General features: G+C 48.3%; 1 protein-coding gene across 9 annotated transcripts in view; it reads left to right on the top strand.

Moving 5' to 3' along the window:
• Nucleotides 1–1,459: 1,459 nt before the first annotated feature.
• ACTN4 (actinin alpha 4) overlaps nt 1,460–14,571 on the top strand; it is a gene marked incomplete at both ends in the record, with an annotated part of 83,131 nt that continues 70,019 nt past the window's right edge. For all 9 annotated transcript variants that reach the window (XM_080702211.1, XM_080702210.1, XM_080702209.1 and 6 more), the window contains one exon: nt 1,460–1,621. In XM_080702211.1, coding sequence (XP_080558337.1) covers nt 1,460–1,621 — 162 coding nt within the window. The remainder of the gene's footprint in view (nt 1,622–14,571) is intronic.

The following is a 14,571-nucleotide window of genomic DNA, read 5'->3' as shown; positions in this document are numbered from 1 at the left end:
CAGCTGGACCTAAATTCTATTTTTTTTTTTTTTATGGTACTAGGGATTGAATTTAGGGGCATTCTACCTCTGAACTATGCCCCCAGCACTATTTATTATTTGAAACAGGGCCTCACTAAGTTGCAGAGGACTCACAAAGTTGCTGAGGGAGGCTGGGAACCAGCGATCTTTCTATTTCAGCCTCCCAAATACTGGGGATTACAGGCGTGTTCACATCCATTTTGTAAATCCTTCAGGTCTTTGTCCAATGGCTGCCTCCTCCAAGATGCCTACCCTGAGAACTTTATTTGCATTGTTGCTTATGTTTGATTTTTCTCCATAACATTGGAATATACTATATTCTTCCCCTACCCCCACACTGGGGATGAACCCCGGGGTGCTCTACCACTGATGGACAACCTCAGCTGGCCTTGAATTTTCGATCCTCCTGCTTCAGCCTCCTGACCAGCTGGGACTGCAGGATGGCTGCACCTGGCCAGACGATATGCTACATACTTGTTCACATTTTTGTGTCTTCACTACAAAGTAATTTCAAGAGGGCAGTGAATTTTATCTTCTTTCGCGCCAATACATAAAATAGCTGGGGGTGGTGGCGCATGCCTGTCATCCCAGTACTTAAGAGGCTGCTCAGGAGAATTGTGTGCTTTGAGGACAGCCTCAGCAGCCTAGCAAGACTATCAGCAACCTAAGGAAACCATTTCTTTTCTTTCTTTCTTTTGCAGGTCTGGGGAGGGAACCCAGGGGCATTCGACCTCCCCTCTGAGCTACACTCCCTGCCCTATTTTTTATTCTTTAATTTGAAACAGGGTCTCACTAAGTTTCGGAGGGCTTCACTAAGTAGCTGAGGCTGTCCGCGAACCGCGGTCCTCCGGTCTCCGCCGGGATTACAAGCGTGCGCCACCACGCCCGATTTAACGAGACCATTTCAAAACAAAATATAAAAAGGGCTGGGGGGGTAGCTGGGAGGTAGAATCCCTCTGGGTTCAGTCCCTAATACCACAAAAACTAACAAAACAAAACACAGCCTAGCACACAGTAGGCGTACAATAAACACGTGTCACACATGCGTTGCCGAATGGGAATACTTTCCACCGGGAACAGGTTAAGGCCCGACCCAAGACCCGCCTTATGAATCATTCACGACTCGGGCCCCGCCCACACGCGGGTGACGCGCGCGCGCGCGCACGCGGGAGCAGGGGCGCGGCTCGTGCACAGGCCGGCGGGCCGGCGCGCCAGGGGCGTCTGCGCAGGCGCGGGCCGGGGGGCGGGCCTAGCGCGCCAGGTGCGCGCGCACGGAGGGCGGCGGCTGCGGCGCGGCGCATGCGCGGCGGGCAGTGCGCAGGCGCGGGCGGCGGGCGGGCTGTAGCAGCCGAAGCGGCGGCGGCGGCGGAGGCTCCGGCATAGGGGCGGGTGCTGCGGCGGGAGCGGACGGACTGGTGGGCGAGCGAGAGGCGGCGGAATGGTGGACTACCACGCGGCGAACCAGTCGTACCAGTACGGCCCCAGCAGCGGGGGCAATGGCGCTGGCGGCGGGGGCGGCATGGGCGACTACATGGCCCAGGAGGACGACTGGGACCGAGACCTGCTGCTGGACCCGGCCTGGGAGAAGCAGCAGCGCAAGGTGCGCGGCCGCGGGCCGGGCTGGCGGGGCCTCCCTGGGGGCTGGGGCGGGCTGGAAGTCCCGAGAGGCAATTGGAGGGGTTGCGATGGGAATTGCGGTTCTGAAAGGGAATTGGCGGGTCTGGGAAGGGATTTGTAGTTCCAAAAGGGAATCGCAGAGCTTGAGGAAGGAATGGGAATCTGAAAAAATAGCCGGGGGCTCAGTAGGGAGTAAGGGAATGTGCAAAAGGGAGTCAGGAGACTTGGTAAAAGGTCTGGGTGGGCAGTTGGGGGAGCCGAGATAATTGGGAAGGCTAAAATGGAATTGGGATCTGAGGCGGGGGTTGCAGGATTCCCAGAACGAGTTGGGAGGGTTAAGGGGAGAAATAGCGTCTGGGACGTGAATTTGTGGGCCAGCGTAGAATTAGGGTCTGGGATCCCGAACATAGTGAGCATTTTTTTGTAGTTCAGAAAGTCTGAAGATTGGACCTGGGGGAGTCTTAGGTTGGGGAGTTCTAAAGGAGATGGAGAATCAGGAAGTGTGAAGATGGAATAGGGAGACCAAGGAAGGGATTGTGGAGTCTGAAGAGGGGTGAGAGACCAGAGAGAGGCTGGGGGGAGGCTAGGGGCAAAGGCGGCGGTGGGTAGGGGTGCTAAGGACTAGGGCTCTGAAGGGAGAAGTTAGGGGCCTGTGAATTAGATGTTTTAGGAGGTGAGATTTATTTGGGGTACCCTGTTCTAAAGGGAAGAGATAAAGACTGGAAGAGGAATTGGTGGTAAAAGCCTGGGAGTATTTTGGGGGAGGGTTCTCCAAGAGGGGTTTCTGGAGGATTAATAGGCTGAAAAGATCTGGAGAGGGCTGGAAGATGCCTGGGGGAAATGTAATCTGGCAAAGGTGAGAATGGTTGGAGGGAATGTTGGGTTGGAATGGCGGATACCGGATGGAGGTTAGTTTAGGAAAATCAAAGTCCCATTTGAAAGGGAGCCTGTGAAGAATAGACCCAAAAAAAAAAAAAAAAAGGGATAGTTTTGGGAGGAATAAGTGAGTGTCCCAGGAGAATTATGTCCTCTTAATTGGGGTGCAAGTGAAGGAATCTTATACCACCAAAGTGTATGAGGGTTGTGGGAGCAACTTGGGGGGACCCACAGAAATAAAAGGGAGGTCAGAAGCAGAGCAGGAGCCCACACCTCTAATCCGAGTACTTGAGAGGCCGAGACAGGAGGATCTCAGGTTTGCAGCCAACCTCAGTAATCTAGCAAGACACTGTTTTAAAATAAAAAATAAAATAGGGCTGGGGGTGCAGCCCAGAAGTAGAATGTCCCTGGGTTCAATCCTTAGTACCGCAAAAAAGGAAAAAAGAAAAAAAAAGTTGGTGTGCTGGAGAGTGGATAATCTAGGGTGGCTGAGTGTGTGAGCACTGAGTGTGCGCTGGAGGAGCTAAAGAAAGAAACGTGTTGGGTGGGTGAGTGGGGAAGGGGTTGTTGAGAAGTGGTGTGTGTGAAGAAGGTGGGAGGCACTTGAATTTAGAAGCATTTCATGTGTTCTGGAGATTAGGGTTTTCTTTCTGGATTTGTTACTAAGCAGCTCTGTCATCTGTAAAATGAGAAGGGATAGAGTCCCTTCAGAGATCTCCCAGAGGTGGATGGATGTGTGTGCCGTTGGGGCTTTGGGAGAAGACTCATGATTGTTGGCTTGAGGAAGATATTTCGGGACTGTGGGAGCAGACTCTAGGGGTGTGAGTGGAGAGTGACAGGAAGCCTCTTGCGGGTGTGGGTGGTATCTGGGGCAGGCACCGGCAGCCCAGCCTAGAGGGCATTGGTGGGAGGAGGTGTTCCGGGGCAGCCTGAGGTGGGGCCTGGCACAACCAGGGCGATTACCTACATCATGCCGGGTGTGGTGACGCAGGTTTGTAATTCCAGTACTTGGGAGGCTTGAGACAGGAGGGTTGCAAGGTTCGCAGCCAGCCTCAGCTACTTAGTGAGGCCCTCTGCAACTCAGTGAGACCCTGTTTCAAAATAAAGAGTAAAAAAAAAAAAAAATTAGCCGGGCGTGGTAGCGCACGCTTGTAATCCCAGTATTCGGGAAGCTGAGACAGGAGGATCACAGTTTGTGGATGGCCTCAACTACTATTTAGTAAGGCCCTTTGCAACTCAGACCTTGTTTCAAAAATAAAGAATAAAAAATAGGGCTGGGGGGTGGTTTGGCTTGGAGGTAGAATGTTCCTGGGTTCCATCCCCATTACCACAAAAAAAAAAAAAAAATTAGGCCTGGGGCTGTAGCTCAGAGGTAGAATGCCCCTAGGTTCAATCCCCAGTACCGCAAGAAAATTTAAAAGTGCCCAAGTCAGTTTGATTATTCTCAGTTATAACGGGACTGGGGGGGGGGGCATTCTCCGTTGCTCCACCTACCTCAGGATGGTATTGTTGAGATGGCTGGCATAAAAATGTATTTTGAGGGGGAAGAGGAGATCTAGTCTGTACTCTCAACAATAATTTTGGTGGTACTGGGGTTCCTGGAAACCCTTCTTCCTCCGGGCTACACTCCCAGACTTATATATTTTTTAATATATATTTTTATATTTTATATATATTTTATATATATTTATAGCGCGATCCTCCTGTCTCAGCCTCCCAAGCGCGGGGATTACAAGCGTGCGCCACCACGCCCGGCCTCAACAATAATTTATTGCCCAAGCCAGTTGGAATCAGTTGAGAGTTGCCAAGAGACTTGGAAGACCGGGAGGAGAACGGAGGCCACAGCGTCACTTTTGAGATAGTCTTGCATCCGTCTTCTCCAGCTTTAGGTGCTTGGGGAGATGAGCCTCTGGCCCTTTTTTTCTCAGGTGTGAGTAGGAGTTCCCTCCTCGCCTGCCTCCTACCACTCTCCAAGTGCCTCCTTTTGCCAGCTGTTCCACTCCCTTCTGGGAGCTGGGGGTGTGCTCCCTAGTGGTCATAGTCTCCCTTGCCCTGGGGCTGCTGGGGCACACTCAGGCCCTGGTGGGAACTGGGGCTCACCAGAACAGTGTGTGTCACTCTTCTGCTCCTTCCTGGCTCCCTTCCTCCGGGCCAGGCAAGGCTGAGGGAAAGGGTGGCTCACTGCGGCCTCTGACACCAACTGCTTTCGATTCTCCTGAGGGCCAGGTTCTCCTGCGTCTTGCTTATACCTACTAAAGCAAATATTGACTCCTGACTGTGCTTTAGAGGAAAAGTTTTGCTTCAGTTCTTTGTGCCCTTTCCATCTCTGGGGTAGGGATCCTTTCTGACATGGGGTGGGGGGAGTTATAATCTCCCGACCCCAAAACAGGCTGGCTGGGCTTTTTCTGCTTTGTGATGTCTCTTTAGTGACTGATAGATTGCCTTTCTTTCCTCTCCAAGGCCAGTCCATCGGGCACAGGGAGAGTCATAGTCCTGTGAGTGTCCTATGTGGACATATTGCTCTAAAAATCTGTGTCCAGAGCAGCTGAAGAAGGGTTGGCCCAAGTCAGAGAGTGTGTGTGCGTGCCTCCCTCTACCTGGAAGCCCTTTGCTCTGACTTCTGGGGCCTCTGTAGCTAAGCCATTATCTAATAAGTACTTTATGAGCCGGGCGTGGTGGCACACACATGCAGTCCCAGCACTTGGGAGGCTGAGACAGGAGAATCGCAGGTTCAAGGACCACCTCAGCAACTTAGTGCGGCTACAAACTTAGACTCTGTTTCCAAATAAATAAAATCAGCCGGGCTTGGTGGGCCACACTTGTAATTCCAGCATTTGGGAGGCTGAGACAGGAGGATTGCGGTTTGCTGGCAGCGTAGGGTACTTAGTGAGGCCCTTTGCAACTTAGTGAAACTGTGTTTCAAAATAAAGAATAAAAAATAGGGCCGGGGTGTAGCTCGAAGGTAGAATGTCCCTGGGTTCCATCCTCAGACCGGAAAGAAAGAAAGAAAGAAAGAATAAAAGAAAATGGAACTGGGAATGTAGGTTGGAGGTAGAATACCCCTGGGTTCTATCTCCAGTACCACAAAAAAAGTAGGTTATGCAACAGTTTTTACATGGGAAGGCCCTGGATGTTCTGCTGGGGGATTGGAGGAATGGTCTGGTTTTTGAGCCAGCATCTCACCATGTTGCCTGGTCTGGTCTTGAACTCTTGGGCTCACTTGATCCTCCCACCTCAGCCTCCCAGAGTAGCTTGGAGCAAATTCTTGAGTAATTATAATCCACATTTCCATTGTGGTGGCGCTTGCTTGTAATCCTAGCACTTGGCTTGGATCCTAGCAAGAGGATCACAGGTTCAAGGACAGCTTCAGCAAATAATGAGACTCTCATAATCTAGTGAGACCCTGTTTCACATTAAAAATAAAATAGGACTGGGGGGGTATGTCTCAGAGGCAGAATGCCCTTGGGTTCAGTCCCTTTGTGCACTCCGCCCAGTTTCCTCTCCCAATTTCTTCTTTTTTCTTATTTATTTATTTATTTATTTATTTATTTATTTATGGTACTGGGGGTGGAACCCCGGGGCTGGTTTTTTGTTTGTTTGTTTGTTTGTTTTTTACCTCCGGGCTATACTTCTAGACCTATTTTATACTTTATTTGGAAACAGGGTCTCACTAAGTTGCTGAGAGCCTCACTAAGTAGCTGAGGCTGGCTTCGAACCCGTGTGATCCTCCTGTCTCAGCCTCCCAAGCGAGGGGATTACAAGCGTGCGCCTCCACGCCCGGCTTTTTCTTTTTTTGTGTGTAGTACTGGGGATTAAACCCAGGGGAATTCTACCTCTGAGCTACAACCCTAGCCCTATTTTATTTTGAAGCAGGTTTCACTAAGTTGCAGAGGACCTCCCTACGTTGCTGAGGCTGACTGTGAACCTGAGATCCTCCTGTCTCCACTTCCCAAGTATGGAGATTACAAGCAAGCGTACACTACCATGCCCAGCCCAATTTCCAAAGAGGCCCGAATGAACTGAGTGTGCCGGCACCTGCCCGTAATCCTAGTACTGAGGAGGCTGAGACCCGAGGAGCACAGATTCAAGGCCAGCCTCAGCAATTTAGCAAGAACCTCAGCAACTTAGGGAGGCCTTGTTTCAAAATAAAAATTAAATAGGGTTAGGGGGGTAGCTCAGAGGCAGAATGGTTTTTAATCTCTAGCACCACAATAAATAAACAGGCCGGCTGGGTAGCCTTGCCACCCTGCTCTCATAGAGGGTGACGGTTACCCCAGCTCTTCACTGCAGCAAGAAGAAATGCCATGCTGAGTTTGTGTGCTCATTTGAAATATCACTACTGGCAGTTCAGAGCCTGACCTTTGACTTGGGCTGTATTAGGTGTAAGTTAATTATTGGAAAGTTCTGATGGTGTTTTTTTTTTTTTCCAAATAGGTCTTTTAAGATTTTTTTTTTTTTTTTTTTTTTTTTTCTTTTTAGGCTGATGATGGAGGCCCCAAAGTAGCCATCTGTTATTTTGTTCCATTACTCTAATTGCTTGTCTCTTAGGATCTGGCTAAGACTAACAGGTCCTTAACAGTTTTCAAATTGAATAACACACACACACACACACACACACACACTCTCTCTCTCTCTCTCTCTCTCTCTCTCTCTCATTCATTCTCTCTTTCTCTCTCTCTCTCAGTTGTCCTCTAGAAATAAGACTATATATGCGAGGTGGGTACTTGGGAGGCTGAGGCAGGAGAATTGCTGGTTCTAGACCAGCCTTTTACTGAGACCCTGTTTCAGAATGAAAACTAAAGTTGGGCTAGGGGTGTAGCTCAAAAGTAGAATGCCCCGTAGTGCAAAAAAAAAAAAAAAAAGGGAAAAGAAAAGTGAAGGGGGAAGAATACATTGTGCTGTACATCCTCTTAGGATAGGTGCGAGAAAGCTCAGCTGCTAGCACTGTCTTCTCTCCTGGCAAATGTAATTTTTAAAATTTTTTGTGGTACTGGGGATTGAACCCAGTGGCATTCTTACCTCTGAGCTACACCCCCAGCTCCATACACACACACACACACACACACACACACACACACACACACACACACACTTGTTGTTGTTGTTGTTGTTGTACTCTGGGGCATTCTATCTCCAAGCTACACCTCTAGCCCTATTTTTATTCTTATTTTGAAATAGGATCTCACTGAGTTGCAGAGGGCCTAAGTAGCTGAGGCTGTCTGTGAACCATGATCCTCCTGTCTCAGCCTCCCAAATGTTGGGATTACAAGCATGTGCCACCACGCCTGGCTCCCCCAGCCTTATTTTTTATGCTTTATTTTGAAACAGGGTCTCACTGAGATGCAAAAGGCCTCACTAAGTATCTGAGGATGTCTGCGAATCGTGATCCTCCTGTCTCAGCCTTCCAAATGCTGGTATTACAAGAGTGCATCGCCATGCCTGGCTGATTTAATTATTTATTATTTATTTTTGGAGTACTGGGGATTGAATTTAGGGACATTCTACCTTGCACTATTCCCTCAGTTTTATTTTATTATTTATTTATTTATTTTTTGTTGGTACTGGAGGTGGAACCCAGGGGCTTTTCTACCTCTGGGCTACACTTCCAGACCTATTTTATACTTTATTTGGAAACAGGGTCTCACTATGTTGCTGAGAGCCTCACTAAGTAGCTGAGGCTGGCTTTGAACCTGTGCAATCCTCCTGTCTCAGCCTCCCAAGCGCTGGGGATTACAAATGTGTGCCACCACGCCTGGCTATCTTATTTTTTATTTTGAAACAGTATTGTTAAATTGCTGAGCACTTCACTAAGTTGCTGAGGCTGGCCACGAACCCATGCTCCTTTTGTCTTGGCCTCCCAAGTATTGAGATTATAGGCATGCACCATCCTGCCTGGCTTGGAAAATGTATTTGGGGGTTTTGTTTTGGTGGTACTGGGGATGGAACCCAGGACCTTCTACCTCTGGGGTACGCACCCAGCCCTATTTTATTTTTTATTTGGAAGTAGGTCTCACTAAGTTGCCGAGGGCCTCATTAAGTTGCTGAGGCTGGCTTGGAACCTGGGATCCTCCTGTCTCAGCCTCCCAGGTACCAGGATTACAAGCATGTGCCATCATCACACCGGGCCCTGGGGGGGGGGAGATAAAGAGGGTGTGTGTGTGTGTGTGTGTGTGTGTGTGTGTGTGTATGTGTGTAATATACTGGGGATTGAATTCAGTGGCATTCTACCTCCTATACCCTCAGCCTTATTTTACTTTTATATTGAAATAGTGTCTCACTAGATTGATGAGAGTTTCTCTCCTTGCTGAGGCTGTCCTTAAAAATGAACCCTTGATCTTCCTGTCTCAGCCTCCCAAATACTGGGATTACAAGGGTGGGCCACCATATCCGAGGAAAATAATATTTTAGAACATGACTTTTCTAATGACCAAAGAGGAGGTAGGTTGTGGGGGACAGCCTGGCAGCTCCAGGTCACTCGTGCTCACCGGGCTGAGATTGAGATTTTGTTGTGACCTTGGGGTGGTGCCTGCCACTAGGCCTAATCCTGGGTGGTCCCGGGTGTGGGCCCTGGGTGGCCCTCTGCCTTTTGAAACACCCTCCCCTGTTCAGGCTTCTTGGGAGACCCACTGGGAGGCTACTTTGGCCACGGGAGCTGATGGGGAACTGACTCACTTTTCAGTTGGAATGGTACTGGAAGCTCTCACTTAATGGCAGCAGTAATGGCCACAAGTGGACTGCCTTTTGGAGAAAGCTGGGTGAAAGTGTTGGAAGAAAACAGCCCTGGAGATAAGGCTGGGTCTTCATATCCAGGAGAGATGCAGCCAGGGAGGTCCTCTCAACTGTGGGCTTATGCTCTCAACAGGTGCTCTTAATCAGCAGGAGTGGGAGCTGCAGTCTGGCCCTGGAGTGGGAGCAGCCTGCCATCTGAATGGATGCACACTTCAGTCATGGCTGACTTTGGCCGGACAGTGCCCTTTTTCAGGGTTAACTGAGTGTGTAGTACAAGTTATCTGGCAGTGATATCTAGCAGATGACAGCAAGGCGAATGGAGCCCAAAAAAAGTGATTTGGGAAGGCCTGAGGAATTTGAGACTGTTGAGTGAACACAATAGGCTTTTTCTATATTGGTTTATATTGTGCTGGGAAACGCACAAGCCTTTGACAGGTTCTTAGGGTCTTTCTTCCTTTTTTTTGTGGGTCTGGGGGTGGAACCCAGGGGCATTTGACCTCCGAGCTACAGCCCCTGCCCTATTTTTTATTCTTTATTTTGAAACTGGGTCTCACTGAGTTGCAGAGGGCCTCACTAATTATCTGAGGCTGTCCGTGAACCGCGATCCTCCTGTCTCAGCCTCCCCAATGCTGGTATTACAAGCGTGCGCCACCATGCCCGGCCTTTTTTTTTTTCTTTATTTATTGTGGTACTGGAGATGGAACCCAGGGGCCTTCTACCTCTGGGCTATACTCCCAGACCTATTTTTAACATTTTGTTTGGAAACATGGTCTCACTAATGCTGTGAGCGCCACCCCCAGCTGTATTTTGTTTTTATTTGAAAACAGGGTCTCATTAAGTTGCAGAGGCGGGCCCTGAACCTGTGATCCTCTGGTCTCAGCCTCCCAAATACTGGGATTATATGTGTGTGGCACTACACCTAGCTTTTATTTATTTATTTATTTGTTTATTTATTTATTTATTTATTTTGGTGGTACTGGGGTTCCTGGAAGCCCTTCTACCTCCGGGCTACACTCCCAGACCTATTTTTACATTTTTATTTGGAAACAGGGTCTCCTAAGCCAGCGCGCGCGGCTGGCTTTGAACCTGCGCGATCCTCCTGTCTCTGTCTCCCAAGCGTGGGGATTACAAGCGTGCGCCACCACGCCCGGCTTATTTTTATTTTTGAAACAGTGCCTCACTAAGTTGCTGAGGCTAGCCTCGAACCCCTGATCCTCCTAGCTCAGCCTCCTGAGTACTGGGATTCTAGTCAAGTGCCACTGGCCCTGATTTATTCTTGTTTTCTTTACTTAGTGATGTTGATGTTCTCAACCAACACATTTTGCTCCTTGCCCTCAGTTTCCTTCCGTTCCCTTTTTTTGTGTATTTGGTTTACAGAATAACAAAAGCACTCGAGTTATCTTGTTTGATATTTTTCCTCTCCTTTTCTTTTTTCATGGAAATAAGAGGCAAGTGATAGCAAGTTGGCAATTCAGTGACCGGAGGGAGTGAAACCCGGACCCATTAGAGGGCAGACGGAAGTCTGTGATACAACTCCAGCCATCCTGGAAGCGTGAAAGAAGTCTTTATTTCATGGAGAGCTGATTAGTCTCCTTTAGGATGGGTCTACACTTTGAAACATCAAAGAAGAGTTATAAGGAAACTTAGTTTTACAGTGCTGGCAGTGCAGACAGCCAGGACTTGTTATAAAATGTTTCAAAGTGGCACAAGTATCACTTACTTTTTCAAGAAGGTTTATGAGTTACATTTTAGACTGAATCCCAGGTAGCAAGGAGTGGAAGGTTCAATGAATCAAAGAAACGGAACCATTTCAAATTCCAGCCTCAGCTTCAAGAGTGCTCTTGTGTAGGGGTGGGGGTTGGGGGGCAGCAGGAGGGGGAAGGTGCAGGACTCTTCCAGAAAGTGAAATCTTTGCGTATATTTAATAGGCAAGAGTGTCCTACATCAGCACTTGGGAAGCTTCATCCAAGCAGTCTCCCTGGGACTGTAACAGTCCGAGACATTGGTGTTGGTTTTGGGCCTTTTTTGGTTGTGTTAGTTCCCCTCCTCTCCCTCCCCTCTCCCTTGTAAACAGCAGAGGCATTAACTTGGAATGTCCATGGAAAGTCTTTAAAAGCTAGTTGCTATAACTCGGTTGCCTTCTATTTAGTTTCAGGAGCAGTTACTCTGAAGAGGCCACTGGTCTTTCTCAGATGTGATTTATTGAAGTGTTATCTAAAAGCCAGTGGATTAAATTTACTTGGGATTTGCTATTTGCCACCTGTTGCTGTGCTGGCTCCTGTCTTCCTGGGATGGGGCCCCTGCACACCCCTGCTAAGTACGAAAACTGGGGACCACCCCTGTTCACAGGAGGGAGGGGCAGTGTTACTGCAGCCAGACCACCCTCCTGTGTTTATTTCCCTGCATCCAAAACTTCAGTATGATTTTTTTTTTTTTTTTTTTGGTACATACTTACACTTTTTTGGGGATGGTGTTGAGGTTTGAACCTAGGGGCACTCTACCTCCAAGCCATACTCCCAGGCTTATTTATTTTTTGTTTTGAAACAGGATCTCACTAAATTGCTAAGGGTCTTGTTAAGTTGTTGAGGCTGACTTTGAACCTGCTCGCCATCCTTGGTCCTGTTTCAGTGTTCCAAGTACTGGGATTACAGGCATGGGATTAAAAGCTCAGCTTTTATTTATTTATTTTTTATTTTTTTATTTTTTTTGGTGGTACTGGGGTTCCTGGAAGCCCTTTTACCTACGGGATACACTCCCAGACCTATTTTTACATTTTTATTTGGAAGCAGGGTCTCCTAAGCCAGCGCGCGCGGCTGGCTTTGAACCTGCGCGATCCTCCTGTCTCTGCCTCCCAAGCGCGGGGATTACAAGCGTGCGCCACCACGCCCGCCTTAAAAGCTCAGCTTTTAGAGAGAGAGAGTGTGTGTGTGTGTGTGTGTGTGTGTGCGCGCGCGTGCGCATGTGCATGCTGAGGATGGAACCCTGGGGGATTCTACTTTCAAGGTACACCCCCAGCCCGCCCTTCCTTCCTTCCTTCCTTTCTTTCTTTCTTTCTTTCTTTCTTTCTTTCTTTCTTTCTTTCTTTCTTTCTTTCTTTCTTTCTTTCTGGCAGGTCTGTGGATGGAACCCAGGGGCACTCTACCTCTAAGCTACACCCCTGCCCTATTTTTTATTCTTTATTTTGAAACACGGTCTCAGTTGAGTTGCAAAGGGCCTCACTAAGTAGCTGAGGATGGCCATGAACCATGATCCTCCTGTCTCAGCCTCCCAAATACTGGGATTATAAGCATGCGCCACCACGCCTGGCTTTTATTCTTTATTTTGAAACAGGGTCTCTGAGTTGCAGAGGAACTCACTAAGTAACTGAGGCTGTCTAAGAATGACAGTTCTCCTTTCTCAGGCTCCCAAATACTGGGATTACAAGTGTGTGACACCACGCCCGGCCCCAGCCCTATTTTTATTTGTAGACAGGGTTGCACACAGTTGCTGAGGTCTTTAATAAATTGCATAGGGTGGCTTCAAACCTGAGATCACTTTTCTTAGCCTCCCACATCCTGGGATTACAGGCATGTGCCACCATGCCTGGCTACTTTTATATTCTCAAAATTTTTCTTTAAGTCAATTTGAATTTTTAAGCTCAGTCTTTAAAGGGAAAATTGATATGAGTGTTAATCATAGGCAAATGGAAAGCCCAGCTTCTCTGATCCATAATTAGAAGGAAACTGAAAAAATGAATGCATTGAGAGCAAAACAGTGTTGTTAAGTTGTCGCGGGGTACTATGTCTGTTGAAGGCTCTGGCCTGAGGCTTACTCTTTTTGTTGACGAGAGATTGGCCACCAACATTAGTGTTGGTGAGACGCTAAACCCACCAGTGCCGAGCAGAGACCTTCTCTGTGAAGTCATAGGTTTACTATTGAATCAAAGGGAATAACCTCCTCAGTTTGATTCAGGGTTCAGTGCCGGGTGTGGATAATCTCCACATGTTTGCACGTCACATTTGGAAAGAACTTTATCTCGTTTGACCTGGGAAGCATTAGCAGGAGCAGGCAGGGCAGCGACTGGCCAAGGAACACAGCCCTTGCTTTGTGTACACTAGACACGAGCATGTTGTCACGGCTGGATGATACTTTGCTTTCAAATGTTAGAGCTTCTTGGGTTTTGTTTTTTAAGAAATCAGGCCGCATTGTAAATATAAGAATCATGGATTTCTCACTTCCTCACACACAGCCTTTTGTTTTTAAGGCTCCAGTTTTCTCACTCTTCCATAACCAAAGTTTGGCGGCTCCCACAACTAAGGCGTGCTGCCGTTTCATCTGGGTATTTGAACTCTCCATGCCGAAAGGAAAGCAGTGTTCTCCTGCTGAGTTAAGGAAGGCTTATTTAAATGTTTTTCTTCCAAATATCAGAGCAGAACAGACGCTTTGTCTTCCAGTGGAACTGTGGACGTGGGGCCCGAGTAGCTAGAAGCAGCAGTGTCTGCTTTGCAGAGCACAGTGAAGTCATCCTGGGAAGCGGCGCTGCCCGTGCTGCAGCGACTGAGCGGGCCCTGGGGCCCGCGATACAATGGCATGTGTCTTCTGCTTCAGACAGGAATAAAGACGACGTTGTGGTTTGTTTCATGGCTTTCTAAAGTTTTCCCCCAAAGGTGTGGGACTGAGTGATGCCCGTCACCGGCTTTCTAGTGGCTTTTTTTTTCTTTCATCTTTCCTGTCCCTGATGGCCTTTTTTTTTTTCCCTCCTTTTTTTGGTATTGAGGATTGAACCCAGAGGCACACTCGTAGCCTGATTTCATTTCTTATTTGGAAACAGGGCCTCAGTAGGTTGCCGAGGACCTCGCTAAATTGCTGAAATTGGCTTTGAACCTTTGATCCTCCTGTCTCAGCCTCCCAAAGGTCCAGGATTACAAGCATGTGCCACCATTCCTGATGGCTCCTGATGGCTTTGAGAGTAGGTGAAAGGTAAATTGAAGGCAGTGGGTGTGCGCCCCTGGAGCCTGAAGGGAGCACATTTGGTGGTGTTTTTTCTTTCTTTTTTTGTACTGAGGGTTGAACCCAGAGACATTTTATTCCTGAGGTACACCCCCAGCCCTATTTTTTATTCTTTATTTGAAGTCGTCTCACTACGTTGCAGAGGGCCTTACTGAGCAGCTGGGCCACAAAACAGCAATCCTCCCCTCTCAGCCTCTCAAGTACTGAGATTACAAGCATGCACCACCATGCCTGCCTTGCTTGCTTATTTGTTTGTTTGTTTATGGTACTAGAGGTAGAACCCAGGAGCCTTCTACCTCTGGGCTATACCCCTAGCCCTATTTTTTTTTTTTTTTTTTT

The sequence above is a fragment of the Muscardinus avellanarius genome (genome assembly GCF_963383645.1).
Source record: "Muscardinus avellanarius genome assembly, chromosome: 10".
NCBI classification, from domain to species: Eukaryota; Metazoa; Chordata; class Mammalia; order Rodentia; family Gliridae; genus Muscardinus; species Muscardinus avellanarius.
Note: the sequence above shows the minus strand (reverse complement) of the source record. Positions and strands in the feature narration are given on the sequence as shown.